Source organism: Miniopterus schreibersii (genome assembly GCF_964146895.1).
Source record: "Miniopterus schreibersii genome assembly, chromosome: 11".
Taxonomy (NCBI): domain Eukaryota; kingdom Metazoa; phylum Chordata; class Mammalia; order Chiroptera; family Miniopteridae; genus Miniopterus; species Miniopterus schreibersii.
In genome coordinates, this window is record NC_138111.1 from 28,255,851 (window position 1) to 28,273,515 (window position 17,665).

The following is a 17,665-nucleotide window of genomic DNA, read 5'->3' on the forward strand; positions in this document are numbered from 1 at the left end:
TGAATTTTGTTTTGTGTTTAACTTTGTGTATAAGGAGTGATCTGTGTGTTCAGTGTGTATATTTGTGTTGTGTCCATACTTTCTTACTCATGGCAGAATTTCCTGGATATCATCTGTACTAAAGCAGAATTGATTTTAGATATTGCTTTGAGTTTGTTTGGATAGTGCCTAGACCAATTACATTTGAAAACGTGATACATTTTGGTAAGAGTAGACTAAGAGCCTTATAGTTCTTGGATTGTAGACTAAATTGCTAATGTGAGATACTGAATGGATCTTGTGCAGTACACAATAGAGAATCAATTAGAATAAGACAATATTTGACTTGGTGTTGTAAGCTGTGATTGTTGTCAACAGGGGCCTGGAAGAATTCTGTGGAAGAGTGGACAACAGAAGACTGGACTGAAGATGTAAGTGTTTAGTACCAGATCAGACCCATCTTTTGGTTTCTGATAGGGGCATGCGTATTTTGAGGAAAGCCTGAGATATCTTATGGGTGACTGTTCCTGGCTCCTTTTCAGATATCTGTGATTACCATGTTTTTTGGTGTTTTTTTTTTAGCAGATGGAAGGAGGTTAGTGTTTTGAGATTTTTAAGAAACTTGGTTTTAAAGTGTCCACTTTAAAATTGATAGGAGTTAAATAGCATCAGAGTAATTTTTTAGCTTATCTTTATTTTGTTTGACCTGATAACCAATTGATGCTACTGCCCTGGCCTCTGAACTCTTAATTACTCTTTATAATACTTTTATTAAAGGAGAGAATCTATGTTTGGGTCACAGTTGAAAGTACTCTGAGTAAGTCATTCTGGTTCTGGGCCTGACTTCTCCTTTCAAGTAGACTGGCTTTGTTTTGGTATTCATTTATCCCAGACATTTTTGAGTGTACTGCACTAGGTTCTGGGTAGTGTTGATCTCTAAGTTCTGGGTTCAGCATAAGATATTCTTTGATACAAAATATTTAACTTGAAAAAGAAAAAGTAACTGAACTAGCCCTATACCATATTTTATACAATTTTTCTGTTAGACTCTTAGGGTCCAGAACAGATGTGTGTACATGATAATTACAGCAGACATTGGGAGGGAGAGAATAAAGGGGTTGTAAGTATTGACCTTTAAAATTACATAAATTGATCCAGACTTTGGAATTTTGGGTGTTTGTTTGTTTTCTGAGATTATTTCTTTCCCCTTTCCCAGTTTGTATTCAAAGGTATTTAAATGGTGTTTTTATTGAACACCAAACCACTTACGATTTCTTTCTTTAGCAATGTTATATCTGGCTTGGTAGGGAGTAAGCTGGATAGGGCATCAGAAGGAGGAGAATAGATATGCTCATTTGATGGGAATTTAGGAGATTTAGGATGTATTTTCACTTCTGCTACATGTTAACCATAAGTCCTTGGGGTATGAAGTCACCAGGCTCTCTCTTACTTGTAAGAGGAGGCTGAACTAGATGGGTGGTTATTTGAATCAGTGGAGAGATGGATACCAGTGATAAGCGGAAGTCAGAAGGCTTATTTCAAACAAAGTCATTCTACTTTTAAATGTTTTGTGTTACTAGAATTTTTACTAAGAGTTTGTTGGGAGAAAAAAAATGTTCCTAGGCCTGCAAGCTTTACATCCCTTTGCTTGTTGTCTGGGTTATAGACAAGTCTGAAAGTCACCAGGGGATTAGAAAGCAAAAGGAGTGTATTCAAACCTAGGTGGGTTGACCTGTTGACATTGGATGAGGCATCTTTCCTTTCTGGGCCTCCTGTTGTCATCAATATAATACGTATCATAATAATTGTCCTGCCTAATTTACAGGGTTTTCTGTGGGTTAGATGATGTCTTATGATTAAAGTCAGCTAATAAGCAGTTCAGATGCACACACAGAGATATTAATATTCTGCTAAATGGACCATTTTGTTTCACAATGTTACTTATAATTAGTGGAAATAATTAGCATAGAGAATTTGGCTGTCTTTTTCCCCTCAGGAGTTATCAAAAAAAATTTTGAAAGTTTTTCTGAGATGATACAAAATAATGGAGATTGAAAGTTGAGTGAGTGGCCCTGGCCAGGGTACTCAGTGGTTAGAGCGTCGGCCCCTTGGACTGAAGGATCTTGGTTCAGTTCCCAGTCAAGGACACATACCTAGGTTTCAGGTTCACACCCCATCCCCAATTGGGGCATGTGCAGGAGGCAACCACCCCCAATCTGAAAAATCAATGAAAAAAATGTCTCCAGGTATGAGGACTAAGGAAGGGGGAAAAAAAAGTGAGTGATCTAAAATGCAAATTCTAAATTCCTTTTAGTGCTTAGAGCAGTAACTATTCACCTTTCCCTTCCCCATCCTTTTCTTTAAAAAAAGAAAGAAGGGAAACAATTTTCTGTATTTTACCAGGGTTAGATAGGATGTCAGTGATTTCTGTGGCTCTTATTTACCTTGAACTTATTAATATTTTGAAGGCTTTATTCTTCAATATTTTGAAAGATATACTGTTACCATTGCTTTTTCTTTTCTTTCTTTCTTACTATGTCTTTATTGATTTCAGAGAGAGGAAAGGAAAGTGAGAGAAAGAGAAACATCAATGATGAGAAAGTCATTGATCGGCTGCCTCCTGCACTCTACCTACTGGGGATCGAGCCTGCAACGGGGGCATGGGCCCTGGTCAGTAATCAGACCTTGATCTCCTGGATCATAGGTTAATACTCAACCGCTGAGCCACACTTGCCGGGCATCGTTGCCTTTTTTTTTTTTGTAAAAAAGAATTACTCTTTCATTGCTTCTCTTTGTCTTATCTCTATTTAATTTGTAAGGTTCTTTAAGGCAAAAATGGATTACTTGGGACTCTTAAGATATACTACCTTGCCCAGCCGGGCGTGGCTCAGCAGTTGAGCGTCGACCTAGGATCCTAGGTGATCGGGGTTCGATTCCCGGTCAGGGCACATGCCTGGGTTGCGGGCTGCAGCTGATCAATGACTCTCTCATCATTGATGTTTCCATCTCTCTCTCTCCCTCTCCTTTCCTCTCTCTGAAATCAATAAAGATATATTTAAAAAATAAAAAAAAAAGATATACTACCTTGGAACAGGGTTCAGCATTAAGCTCTTCTTGAAACAGTAATAAGTTCAGCACTTTTTGTTTTTACAGAAAATGAGCATCTCCTGTCTGCTCTGTCCCTGCCTGAATGTTAATGTCTGAGGAAGTTTGATTTTATACAGCATGTCAGAGCTCTGAGACATTTAGAACTGATAAGAATTATAGCACATTTAGAACTGATAAGAATTATAGCAGTCTTTGAATAGCATTACCATTAGTTTCTTCTATGATCTTATTAGATCAACATTTATACGCCCTTAATGCCCATGTTCCACTTTGAAAATGTGAAAAAGAGCCTACCTTTCAACAGTGTCAATTGAGGTTTCAAAAAAACTTTTTGTGTGCCTTAAAACTGCATTAAAACAATATGCATGAATCTCAGAATAATTATGTTGAGTGAAAGAAGCCAAAAAAGATTGCATATTTTTAAACTCCACTTAAAATTCCAGAAAATACAATCTAATCTGTAGTGACAGAAAGCACATTGGTTGTTGCCTGGGGATGAAGGTGAGTAGTAGGAGGGATTGATTACCCAGGGATAGGAGCAAACTTTTGGGGTAATAGGTATGTTCACTGTCTTGATTTGATGATAGGTTTGCAAGAGTACACATATGACAAAACCCATTTAATATTTCAGATCGAATATTTGCAGTTTATTGTGAGTGTCATACCTCTATAAAAATATTTTTATAAAAACAAACATGGAAACCTGTGACTTAATAAAAAAGAAATAGACATTATTAATAAATGAAATACTAAAGCCATCTGTCTTTGGGGAAAGAAAACGTCAGTTATTTTGCGTTTTCAAACTTCCCCATTCCTTTTTGACATTTATGCTGACATTGGTGGTGGTTTTATTGGTGTTTTCATTTTGTATAATGTCAAATAGAGAGACTGGGACTTGAACCCTGGTTTGACTTGACTGCACTGTGTTGTTCCCCTGATGTGAAATCCTTATTGTGGGGTAATCCATCTAAAATTACCTTCACTTTAAGGAAATTACCTGTCATGATCACCCATGTATTTCCTTTCCTTTAGACTGCCTTTTGGGTGAACTATAATGAGAGAACTAAAAATTATTAGGAACTTGATACATTTTGGTTTTATGTTATATAAAGTAAGATTAATAGATTTTTTTAATCCCTTTTATTCAGCTTTCTGAAACAAAGGTCTTCACTGCCTCATCTGTTCCACCAGAGAATCATGTCACACCTGGGAAAAGGTAAACACTTTATGCCATCTTTTGTTTGTTGTAATTGAAATTTCTTGCCTCAGGAAAATCATTTTGATTCTTGGATATGTTTTGATTATTTTTACCTTTTCTTGAATCTCTTTGGTTTTTTCCTTTCCATCTAAGACTTTATTTGATCCCAGACCTACCTGGTGAGCTGACAGAGCCTCCATCATTTCCTAATTGGTTGTATACACTGATGAATTAAAATAGCAGTTGTTTTTTATTTGTTATTTGTTATGTTTTTTATTTGTGGCAGAGATTATGTCAAATTTATGCAATGGTTCTTTTTTACTTTTGTAAACGTGTGTTTTGACAGATAAACTTAATACAAATATCCTTTGGTTTCTTCATTTAAATTTTTTTTTAATGTATCTTTATTGATTTCAGAGAGAGGAAGGGAGAGGGAGAGAGAGAGATAGATAGAAACATCAATGATGAGAGAGTCATTGATCAACTGCAGCCCACAACCTGGGCATGTGCCCTGACTGGGAATCGAACGCTGATCGCCTGGATCCTAGGTCGACGCTCAACCACTGAGCCACGCCTGGCTGGGCTGGTTTCTTCATTTAATACCATTTATTTAGGTCTCAGTCTAGTACAAACTTCTCATTTTTCATGGGTTCTGCTAGTTTTAATCCAATAGTCTCATGGATTAGAGAAAAGGAAGGAGCTTTGGGGTAATAGAAATGTTAGTTTGTGTACAGAATTAAATTATTTGAAAACATTTACATCCTAATTTTCACAATAACTCTAAATTTTTATTATACTTTTAAAATGCAGTGATCTAGAAGGATGAAAGTGTTAATATATACGACACCTGAGAATTGAAGCCAATTTTGAATCTTACATGCTCAATCTCGTGCTAAATGAGATGCTTATAAGACTTCGTTGCAGGAAAATAAAAACGGTTAAAGGTCATGTCTAGAAATATAATGTTTTGTGAATTGCTTAGAATTCTTGTTAAATGTATATAACTTCATTGTAGTTATTACTCATTGAATTTGATAGGATCATTTTCATCTTTTGAAAAATATGAAGTGAACTCTTTCATGCTTATTTTTCAGAAGACAGTGCTGTAGCATTCTTCATGCACGTATCATCAATCTTTTGGAATAGACTTGCTGTGTTTTTTGTGGCAATGCAGCTTTTTTTTGGGGTGGGTCATATGTAATGTAATTATCCTGAGTTTCTATCCTTGAAGTATCCCATAAGCCAGAACATTACCTTGGAATCTAACATACTAGTCTGGGACTTCAACCTGGTTATGGGAAAGTCAGAGTGGTAGCGCGTGGGCAGAGGAATGCAGGCCCAGGAACTTTGTTCTGTATCAGCAGTGAGTGTTGAATTATTTGACTTCTCAGAATCTGTCTCACTGGCATGGTGAAAGTTTCACTTAGAAGAACTGACTGGCTACTGGCCTTTGAAAGGGTTTAATGGAGCAAATTATGTTGTGCAATTCTGTGCACCTTGCAGGTCCTGTGGTGAAGAGTTAGCTCACTCACATGTAAGGTAGTGTGTGTATCTGGAAGATCATTTCTTCCTCATGCTTTCAGGTTTTTAGTCCATGGTTCTCAAATCGGAATATCTGTCTTTACGGGGGAATCACAAAAGTTGTACTTAACAGAGTATTTGTTAATATATTGTGCATTCTTTCCTGAGTATTTAAGAGAGAAAGTTATATGATGCTTATACAAACCGAAATAAATTATTGGAAAGAATGTAGAACTTACAGGAACATTTATGATAAATGTGAAACTACTTGAATGGTCTACTGTGGATGTGGTCCTCATTCCCCCAAAATGTGGATTCACTCTCCTTTAGGAAAGTTTGAGCCACTGGTCCTAAGTAATAAAAGGAGCAAAATATCCTAAAGGAAATGAGCCAAACTTCAGAAAATTGTTTAAGTTTGCTCAGTTGCTCTAGATTTTCAGACCAGTTGTCACACTGTTCCATTTCTGTGGAAATATCTCAATGTACCTGTTTGTTTTTCTTCTCTGCAAAGCCCTGCTTCAGTCTGTGGCTTCATATGTTTTTTGTTTGTTTTATTTGTTTGTTTGTGATTGTACCCTCCTCTTGGCTCCCCCTAAACTCTAGTTTCCAAAGGTTTTCCTCACTTGAGTAATTTTTGACATGAGTTTACTTTATATTGATTCATTTCTCAGATTCATTTGTTGGTAATATTTGTTTATGACTTGTTCCTCATTTGCTTTTTGTCTGCTTAGCATTGATCTGGTAGCCTTGCTCCAGAAGCCTGTTCCTCCCAATCAAGCCTCAGAAGTCAACTCCTTTGAAACTTCCCAACAGCAGGGCTTTGGCCAAGCCCTTGTCTTCACAAATTCTCAGCACAACAATCAGATGGCACCAGGGACTGACAGCTCCACTGCTGTCAACTCCTATTCTCCTCAGAGTCTGGTAACTCACTTTTATTTCAGTATGGGATTTTAAGGAATGTGCCCATGAGCAAATGTATTCTAGAATGACACGTGCCTTATAACTATTTTCTAAATATAAAAATTTCTACAGTACATTTCAGTCCAGAAAACAATGATGTTTTCATTCCAAGCACATATCTGATTCTTCCATGTGGAATTCAACTACTCTGAGTTTTCTGGACAAAGATAACATTTCTTTTTGGAAGTTGAAATCTTTTCAGTCATTATCACTCAGGCATCCTTATTAATGATTTTTCTTGGGTCTTGTTTCTAAGTCTGTCTCTAGACTTAAGATGTTAAAAATTTTATTTTCTGATTTACTTAAATGCATGTTTCTCAGTATTGACTTGTTAAAATTATGTAAAAACAGTTCTGTCCAAGTCTACCTAGGTGCTTATATTTTTTTGTAGATTTGTTATTCCATAAACTTAGTGTACTTTTTCTTAAAAGGCCACACTATGTAGTAGAGACCCTTATAATTTGGGTGTGCTTTCATTGAAACAGTGTCATCTTCTGCTCATATATGATTCTGACCTCCCATGAGAATTCAGCTCCCATCATAAAGAACTTAAGGAGTTGTTAGTGAAGGATGTGGAGAGATAGGCTGATGGAAGTAGAGAAGCTTAGAGCATAGAATGTAAAAGAATGTACCTACAGCATGTGGGAGTGAAGTCTAACTGTATGTAATAAGTTGGCATAGGGAAGGTTGGAAGGACCATAAACATAGATCCACAGCTTTCACTAGTGATGATTTTTTGGTTCAATTTTACTGTGTTTTACTTGAAATCTACAGTTACAAAACAGAATTTCTTATGAATATGATACAATCTTTTCCTCTTACCAGACTCAAAATCATTTGCTATACCCTAATAAAATGTAGAATTGAGTATGCAAACTGTGTATTGCTATCTTCTACTCTGCACAGTCATGTCAAGTATATCTGGCTTGGGACATACTTGGCATTTTTAGTGTCATTGATGATTGTGCATGAAAGGGTGTCAATGCTTGAAGTGGAACAGCCTAAGCCATAGTGCTCTCTCTGTTTTGAGAAGGTCTAATTGTACCTACCACTCAGTTTCGATTGAACCATCATGTCCTTTCCTCCTCTGCCATTCCATCTGCTACTGGAATATTGCTTTCGTGCCCTTGCTGACTTGCTGGAATCTTAGCCAGGGCACTGAAAGCATAGGTAGGACCTGAGGTTTTTTTACAGTGACCTTCAGGTATGTGGGTTTTTGTCATGAACCACACCTTGAGAAACTGGTAAGAATTGTTTGTGTAATGCATTAGAGCAGTGGTTCTCAACCCTACCATACTTTTATAATCAATCAGGAACTTCAATAAATAACAGTAATAATGATAATAAAAGTTTAAATAATAAAATGCCAGAGTCTACACAAGACCAGCAGAGTTTTAAAGTTGAATGAAATGTGTAGGTGGAATTAAGAAATCCTTTGCTGGTGCTAGTCATTGACACGGTGATTTCATTGTGTTGTAAAGCACACAGAAAGTGCATTTGGTGAAATTAGCTGATGCAGAATAGTGATTAAATAGAGAAAAGATGAAGAATAGAAGCATCATCCGAGAGGCCTTCATTGAACAAGTGGGCTTGAGCAGGCACATTTGTAACAGTGAAAGAGAGGTGTAATGGGCAGCATAAGCCAAGAATCTTGAGTAGTGATAAGTAATGTTAGCATAACTGTTCCTTAGAACAACTAGGATACTCTGTGTTTTTGGATATTGATAATAGAACTAATTATGTCAACTTTCTAGATCTAGCCTCTTGAGGGAATGCAAATCATTTCTGTTTTTGACCTTTTAGGTGGTTTTAAAAGTTATTTTTGACGAAGAACTTGTCTTTTCAGAAACTGAATGATTTCGATAATGTAAAGATGAAGTTGATCTGCCATTATGTTTTCTAGTCATTAGGCTTTCATTTTCCTGGGATCTTGATACCTCATCTGACAGGATAGATAGGGGAGGTATAACATTGTCTTTTGTGTGCTTGTTTGTGGGACATATTTGGTGTTCCTCCTTATCTAAACAACTTGAAATAAATTCAGCATTGTCCAGGGTATTGCTCAATACACAAATATCTCCTGTGTTTGATCTTGGAATACTAACTTTTTACGTAAGTGCTGTGACTTGCATTTAGTCTTGCAGATCTCATGGCTGATCTTTTTTTGTGACTGGACCTATTCTAATCATTAAATATATTTAGTGTTCCACACATTAGGAACACACTGTATTTTTGTTTTATAAGCTTGTGCTTATCATTTAATTCATGGCATTCCTCCTTAGGTTAAAAAAATAGTATTTTGTTTGTGAATTTGTGACCTCACTTTTTAAATGTATCAATTTCTTAAAATCCAGGGAGTATGTTTCCCTTTCCTTTTAACCTCTTACATCAGATTCAGGAAAGATTGCTGGATTTATTTACTCAGATCTTGTTGTACAATAATATTTTCATGTAGTGTAATCATATGAGTTTTACTGATTCATATGTTTTGGATTATAGTTTTTAAAATCCATATGAAAATACTTGGCATGTTTTAAAGCCTGGGGTAGAAATTCTGTATTGTTTAGGATTTCTGCTTTCTTTCCCTTTAAAGTCATCCGTACTTGGTTCAGGATTTGGAGAGCTTACACCTTCAAAAATGGCAAACATCACTAGCTCCCAGATTTTGGACCAGTTGAAACCTCCAAGTTTGGGCCAGTTTACCACCACCCCAAGTTCACAGCAGAATAATACGAGTGCCCCCACAACCACTTCTTCTTGGGACCTCAAGCCCTCAGCTACCCAGTCCTCAGTCCTTAGCCATTTTGGTAAGTATACATTTTCTGTGGTGGTTCAACCCTAAACATTAGCAGAGGTTGATGACTTGTGAACACTACTGTGAAATTTGTCCAGAAATGTTTCTTTCTTTTAAAAAAAAAATAAAATAAATTATTGATTGATTTGAGAGAGACAATGATGTGTTGTTCCACTTATTTATGCATTCATTGGTTGATTGTTGTATGTGCCCTGAACCTTGGTGTATGGGGACAGCACTTTAACTAACCCAGCTACCCGGCCAGGGCCCAGAGATCTTTCTTTTTAGTGGAACTTGGCAAAGTTTCTGAATTAAATCACTCAACTTTATGGTGCATGAATAAATACCTGCATTTATTTGTTGTTGTTAGTAGTAGTACATACCTTGAAGAGATGTACGAAAGCATGGTAAAGGCATGCAAGTAATAAGGAAACAAATTTTTAAAAAATATATATATCTTTATTGATTTCAGAGAGAGGAAGGGAGAGGGAAAGAGAGAGATAGAAACATCAACAATGAGAGAGTCATTGATCGGCTGCCCCCCGCATGCCCGGAATGGGGTCTAAGCCTGCCATCCTAGGTTGATGCTCAACCGCTGAGCCACGCCCGGCTCGGCAGGAGACAACTTTGAGTAAATGCCTAGACAGAATTTTCTGAAGTGTATGAAAAAAGGTGGTGACAGAAGGTAGAATGTGGACATTTTAAATCAAACTCTGGATTGCTTTCTCATTCTAACATTTGCATGTATCCATCATGATTTGGTTCAGCCTTACCATCTGTAGTTTATAATTTAAAGGTACCATGTGTAAGTTGGAGATTTTCTAAGTTCTCCCATAGATTTTGTGACATTAAACTACTGTTTCCCACCAACACACATCACACTATATTAAGGAATAGCAGGGAGATACTTTAAAGATAGGGTTGGTTGTGTGGATGGGTTTATGTTTAGGGCATATTGAGAGACATGGAAGCACACTTTTCTGCTGAATGGAATGGTGTACTGTTATGTAAGTACCTAAGACTATTCCCAGGTTTAAAGTGATGCCCACCAAGGAAATTCATTAGAGACTCAGTGCCCAAGGTTTTTATCGGGAGATGGGGAGGCTGGTTATGTAGGCACCCTCTGCTTAATACACAAACTTCCAGATTCCTAAAAGGGAAACAAGTGTTCAATGTAAACCACATTATACAGATATTCAAAGCACAGAGTCACCTTTATTGGTTAGAGTGTTGGCACTCTCTCCCTAGAACATACAAAAATTCTGTGTTCTCAGACACTAGCCAAGAGCCAATCTTGCAAGCTAACATTTCTTATGGCAGTTGTGGACTGCCTGTGTTAACTTTTTTCAGCATACTTACTGAGTGATAATGAGTTTTTAGATTTGAGCATGCCGTTCCCATATTCTTTTTAAAACCTTTTTTTGTAGATGCCTTTAATATTAAATCCCAAAAGTAAATTCATCTAAGATGGAAATATACTAAGTAATGGGCTGGTAAACCTTCAACTGGATAGGCTACCTGTTTTTGTAAATACAGTTCTATTGGAACACAGCCACAACCATTTATGTATTGTCTATAACTACTTTTAATTTACAAAGACAGATTTGAAGAGTAGCTAACAGATGGCTTTTTAAAGCCTAAAATATTTCCTATCTGGCCCTTTGCAAAAAAAGATTAATAGAGGTAACATTTTAAATCCGTGGTAAAGGTTTTTATTGCTATTGTATAAGGTCCACTATACACCAAAGTGCCAAATGGGTCAAATATTTTAACAAAAATAGCGAATCTAGAACAGTGATAGAGAAAAACATAGGAAGATTTTGATACATTCCGTGTGAAGTGGACTTTAATATGACAGTAAACACCGTAACCAAATCAAAGGGAAGACGAACTATGGAAAAATACTTGAAAATTATATCATAGACAAAGGGCTAATAACTTTCCTAGTATAAAAAGAGTAACTCATATTCAAGGAGACCACCCTGGCCAGGTAACTCAGTTGGTTACAGCATCGTCCCCATATGCTACATTATGAGTTCAATCCCCAGTCAGGGCACATATAAGAACCAACCAATGTATGTATAAATAAGTGGAACAACAAATAGATGTTTCTCTTTGTCTCAAAGTCAAGCAATAAAAAAAAAAAAATCAAAGAGGCCAACAACAAAGTAAAAAAATGGTCGCCATGGCCTGGTGGCTCGGTTGGAGAGTTGTCCCATACACCAAAAGGTTGCAGGTTCCTTTCCCAGTCAGGGCTCATACCTAGGTTGCAGGTTTGATCCCGGGTTCAGGTGCATACAAGAGGCAACTGATCAGTGTTTCTCACATCGATGTTTCTCTCTCTCTCCCTTCCCCTCTTTCTAAAAAAAAAAGTTAATGGAAATACATCCCTGGGTGAGGATTTTAAAAAAAAATGCCCGAACAGGTATGGACATGTCAAGTTCATAGACAAAGAATACTTAAGTATATCAATGATGCTTAACTGAACTTAGATCATTTTATTTTACATCTTTTATACCATTTTCCAATCAAACTAGGAAGGATAACAATTTGGTATTACAATATGTTAAAAATCATGTGTTCTATCAATGGTTAGAAATTTTGATATGTTTGTCAAAGTTTAAAATATAGTTAATTTTTGAACCAGCAGCTCTATGCAGCAACTGATTCTGTAGGAATACTTGCACTTCAGGAAAATGTCTTACATAAAAATATAGTTATTGCAACATTATTTTCTATAGCAAGAGATTGGAAAACCTAAAAGTTCATCGATATAATACTAGCATTAGAATATTATAACTGTGTACCCTGGATTACTGTGGGATCATAAAAATGAAGTAGCTCTTTATACATTAATGTGGAGTAGTCTCTGAAACCTGAATGGTTTGTGAAGAAACAAGATAGATAGATATACTGTGTGTGTGTTTTTCTATGTATATATATGTATATGGAAATACTATTTCTAAAGTTATTCAAGAAACTGGGCACAGCCCTAGCCAGTTTGGCTCAGTAGTTAGAGGGTCTGCCCGTGGACTGAAGGGTCCTGGGTTCCATTCCAGCCAAGGGCATGTACCTCGGTTGTAGGCTCGATCCCGACCCTGGTCATGGCTCTTGCAGGAGCCAGCCAGTCGATGTGTCTCTCTCTCACATGGATGTTCCTCCCTCCCTCCCTCCCTCTCTCTCTCTCTCTCTCTCTCCCTCTCTATCTCTCTATCTCTCTCTCTCCCCCCCTTCCCCCCCCCCCGTCTCTTTCTCTTTCCCTTCCACTCATTCTGAAAAGCAATGGGAAAAAATATCCTCGGGTGAGGATTAAAAAAAATTAATTAAAAAAAAACTGGGCACAGGGTCTGCCTCTGTGGAGTGAATCTGGGAACAGGGTGGAAAGGTGATTGGTAGTCATCATATACATTTTTGTACCTTTTCAGTTTTGTAATTTACATATGTTACTTGGTGAAAAAATTAATAAAATAAATTTTTTAAAGTTTAGTGAAAACCTATAAAGCAACAAAAATATAATTCTCTGTTAGCTAAAGGCCAGGTGCGTATAGCAACTCCATACTATCCTTACCCACTCCCAACCCTATGCTTTAGCATAAGCTGAATCTCTTCTCTGCTTAAGAAATTAGCTACGAACACATTCAGGCATCCTTTTCCATTTATCATATACAGGGGTGGTCAAAAGTGAGTTTATAGTTGTAATACAAATAACACAATAATTAATAAGTAATAGTAGTACAAATAACACAATAATTAATAAGTAATAGTAGAAGCCCTGGCTATTGTGGCTCAGTTGGTTGGAACATCGTCCTACACACTGAAAGGTCTTGGGTTCAATTCCTAGTCAGGCGCATACCCAGGTTTTGGGTTTGATCTCTGGTAGGGATGTGTATGGGAAGCAACCAATCGATGTTTCTCTCCCTCTCCTTTCCTCTCTCTAAAAAAATCAGTAAAAACATATCCTCAGGTGATGATTTAAAAAAAAAATTAAAACATATAAGAATAAACTCTGTAAACCTACTTTTGCCCACTCCTATACATTACACATGCACGAAGGCCTGCCCAGAGAACTCTGGTGGGATTCTGCTAAAAGATGGTTGGGAGAAACTGGTAGTGATTATAACTCTTCACTGCCAATGATGGAAGAGGGAACTCTAATTCTGTGTGCCAAAATAATTGATTTACTTACGGTGGTTTTTTTTTACCCTTTCTTTACCTATTTCTAGACTTTAAATCTCAGCCTGAACCATCCCCAGTTCTTAGCCAGTTGAGCCAGCGACAGCAGCACCAGACTCAGGCAGTTACTGTTCCTCCTTCTGGATTGGAGTCCTTTCCTTCCCAGGTAAAACTCCGAGAGTCAACACCCAGAGACAGTGCCTCCACTGTGAACAAACTCTTGCAGCTTCCCAGCCTCACTGTTGAAAACATTGCTGTGTCTGCCCACCAACCACAGCCTAAACACATCAAACTCACTAAGCGGCGGATACCTCCAGCTTCTAAGGTGGGTATTCCATTGTGAAGCTGCAGTCCCAAGGTGGATGTATTTTAACATTTAGCTTAAGTATTGGGTTAGCAAGTCTCAGAAACTGGGTGTGGTATTTTTCAAGCACATAGCTTACGGTGAGAAATTGGCAGTTTCTGAGTAACTGGGCTAATACTAGAGGGAATGGGTTTATGCTGAGAGACTATTCAAATTACTAGATCTGGCTCAAAGAATCTGATGGTCTTGTGTATTTAGCTGTGCCCTATAGATGGAGGATGAAGTGGGTCTTTGACCAGATAACGCTTTGAGGAATTCTCCTCCTCTACTCGTCTACAACCACAATTCCCCTCTCCCCTTATTGCTAAGGAAGCAGTTGGTAGCAATGATCATTCTCCTGTTAACTTTTAATTTTTCTTTGCTCTTGTGCTTTCTGTCTCTTTTTTAAAAATCTTACTCCTTTTTACTTCCTTTTGGCCTTTTGTGCCTTGTTCTTCAGGCCTGTCAGCTGTGCCCTGGGAGTCCATTTGGCTCTGGTATAGGCCTGTGGGACTTGTAATCCATGACCTCTGTTGCTTGACATGACAGCTTTGCTTTTTCAGATCCCAGCTTCTGCAGTGGAAATGCCTGGTTCAGCAGATGTTACAGGATTAAATGTTCAGTTTGGCGCCTTGGAATTTGGATCAGAATCTTCTCTCTCCGAATTTGGATCAGCTGCAAGCAGTGAAAATAGTAACCAAATTCCCATCAGCTTGTATTCAAAGTCTTTAAGGTACACAACTTCCCACTTCGTAGTTTTGACTGAAATAAGTCTTGTTTGCGAGGTGAAACAAAATAGAGCCTAAGAAGTCACCTGATGGAGACAGGCAATACATCCTGTGGTCGTGGGTTTGGGTAGCCATCACCAGTATCTAATCCAAAACTTTTCTTCCATTACCTTAAAAAGAAAACCTGTGCCTATTAGCAATCACTCTCAATTTCCCTCTCCCTTCATATCCTGTCAGCCAATAATCTGTTTCTGGATATACCTATTCTGGACATTTCCTATAATTAGAACTATGCATTTTATGGCCATTTGTGACTGCTTACTTTCACTTAGCATAGTGCTTTCACGGTTCATCTATGTTGTAGCATGTATGCATTTTGTTTCCAAATAATATTTTATTGTCCTGATATACCACATTTTGTATATCTGTTTATGAGTTGATGGACATGTGGGTTGTTCTCACTTTTGAGCTATTATGAATCATGCTGCTATGAACACTCAGTTATAGATTTTGTGTGCTTTTTGTTCTTTGGAATTGTTGGGTCATATGGTAAACTGGAAAATGTTTGATGCTTCCTCAAGTGGTTAAATCACTTGAGGAAGCATCAAACATTTTCCACAGTGGCTGCAGCATTTTACATTTCTGTGAGTATTCTCTGAGGGATGCAGTTTCTTCACATCTTGCCAGTACTTCAGTGGAATATTTTATAAATAGAAAAGCCCAGATTTTAGGTTTTATTTTACTAATTTTTCCACTTTCCTGAGCCCAAACCTGATATTTATATGGGTTCCCTAAAGGGAGCCCATGGTCTCAGACATCTGGATTTCTTAAAGATTCTTAAAATGGTCCCCTTGCCTGTCAATTAAATTAGATGGGTCTAGCTTTTTATGGGGGTGGGGCTGGACTAGGGTTAATCTTCATTGCATTATCAATAAATTTAAAGAATGCAGTAGTATAAACTTGTGGTTGCAGACATGTTTAGAGTATGACAAAGTGATAAAATAGTTCTAATTCATGAAACCATGTAAATTGACACAAATTTATGTCTTAATACCTTTTATTCTTTGTAGTGATTCTTTGAATACTTCTCTACCAATGACCAGTGCAGTACAGAACTCCACCTATACAACTTCAGTTATTACCTCCTCCAGTCTTACCAGCTCATCCCTGAGCTCCACTAGTCCTGTAACAACGTCTTCCTCCTATGACCAGAGTTCTGTGCATAACAGGGTTGCATACCAAAGCTCTGTGAGTCCATCAGAGTCAGCTCCAGGAACTGTCATGGTAAGTGGTCTTTTGGATTCCTTCCTGTTCTGTTTGGAGCTTAGTGTGTAGTTTGGGAAATTAAGCTTTTTTTAAAAATCCTCACCCGAGGATATGTTTATTGATTTTTTTTTTTTAGAGAGAGAGAGAGAGAAACATCAATGAGAGAAAAACATTCAGCAGTTGCCTCCTGTACACTCCCTGACTGTATGTGCCCAACTGGGGGTTAAACCTGCAACCTAGGTATGTGCCCTGACTGGGAATCAAACCACAACCTTTTGGTATATGGGATGACACTCCAACTAACTGAGCTATCCGGCCAGGGTGGGAAATTAAGCTTTTTGATTGAGACTTTCTTTCACAAATTGACTAACCTTTTGAATAGAATCCTTGTAGTTTGTTGAATTTGCTAACAGTAGGCTTCTCATTTGAAACCTGCGTTTCAAGCACCATAAACACAGGAGTGTGTGTAAATGGACCCAGAAGCTTAGTATAAGGACACACCCCAAATTATTTATAGTGATTTGGATGGGGTAAGAGGGGACTATAATCTTATCTGTAATATTTTAGTTTCCTGTAAGGCAAAGATGTTCAGGCATTACTGGTAAGAGTTACTTTAAAAAGTGGATGATAACATAAAAATATGAAAAAATAGTTGAATTGGCCTAGCAGAAATTTGGGTACATTTTCTAAGTCTCCTCCTAAGCGGGAGATATTTGTGCATCTCTACTCAAAAGTGTTGTTGTTGTTATTGTTTACCTCCCTTTTGTTTTACATCTTTTATGTCAGATGTTTTCCTCAAGTGTCTAGTGACTCCAGGCTGCCTACTTGACACTAAAAGGTTGACTAAGGGTGGAGGGGTATAGGTTGTTGAATGTGGGCTTTGATGTGGGACAGCATAGGCAGTCTGTTTCTTTCTTTTTACTCCTTGGTCAGCCCCTTTGGACCTATTCTGTTGAGCTTATTTAGACTCCCCAGGGAATGTTCTTATAGTCTCTTCCCCATAGGGCCTATGCCTGTCTGTCAGTGTCATAAAAGCCTAATGGGAAGGGAAGGCTGCCCTTGGAATAGTCATGTTGTCTACATTGACTTGACTTACATGTTTTTTTATAGTACCCCTGGCCATGTGTTACCTCTTGATAAAGTTTAGAACCTACGGGAAATGGTGGGAGGGGGCATTCACTCTGCTGTGCAGAACGTGGGAGAGGACCTGCTTCTTTGCAGTCTTTGTTTAAGAATAAAATGTGTTGTAACGTTTCATGAACAGAAATTGTACTGGATTTGGATTAATGTAGAGGTAACAGCTCTAAGGTTTGGTTTTTTTCTTTAGTAATTTTGATATTTGTAAAAAGGAAATTTTTGTTAGCTTCTTTCTCCCATTGGGACAGTGTTTGAACCTTATAGACTCCATTATCAGTCACTCTATGCCATGTCTCCCCTGCTCTGTGGAAGCAAAAGTTTTCCATGTGAGTTGGTTCTAATGAAATGCCTTGTGGTTAACTCAAACCAGTTGTTTTTGTGTTCTGCTCTTTTTGGGACTATCACACTGTGCTAACGCACTCTTCCCTTATCCAGTTCAGAAAAGCCATGTTTCAAAG

The 17,665-nt window shown here is 37.6% G+C and overlaps 1 protein-coding gene across 8 annotated transcripts in view; it reads left to right on the plus strand.

The window, feature by feature from the left end:
• UBAP2 (ubiquitin associated protein 2) overlaps nt 1-17,665 on the plus strand; it is a 100,859-nt gene that overhangs the window by 68,276 nt on the left and 14,918 nt on the right. For all 8 annotated transcript variants that reach the window (XM_081151409.1, XM_081151410.1, XM_081151414.1 and 5 more), the window contains 7 exons: nt 358-410; nt 4,236-4,303; nt 6,538-6,727; nt 9,360-9,573; nt 13,784-14,058; nt 14,640-14,809; nt 15,875-16,088. In XM_081151409.1, the coding sequence (XP_081007535.1) occupies nt 358-410; nt 4,236-4,303; nt 6,538-6,727; nt 9,360-9,573; nt 13,784-14,058; nt 14,640-14,809; nt 15,875-16,088 (1,184 nt within the window). The remainder of the gene's footprint in view (nt 1-357; nt 411-4,235; nt 4,304-6,537; nt 6,728-9,359; nt 9,574-13,783; nt 14,059-14,639; nt 14,810-15,874; nt 16,089-17,665) is intronic.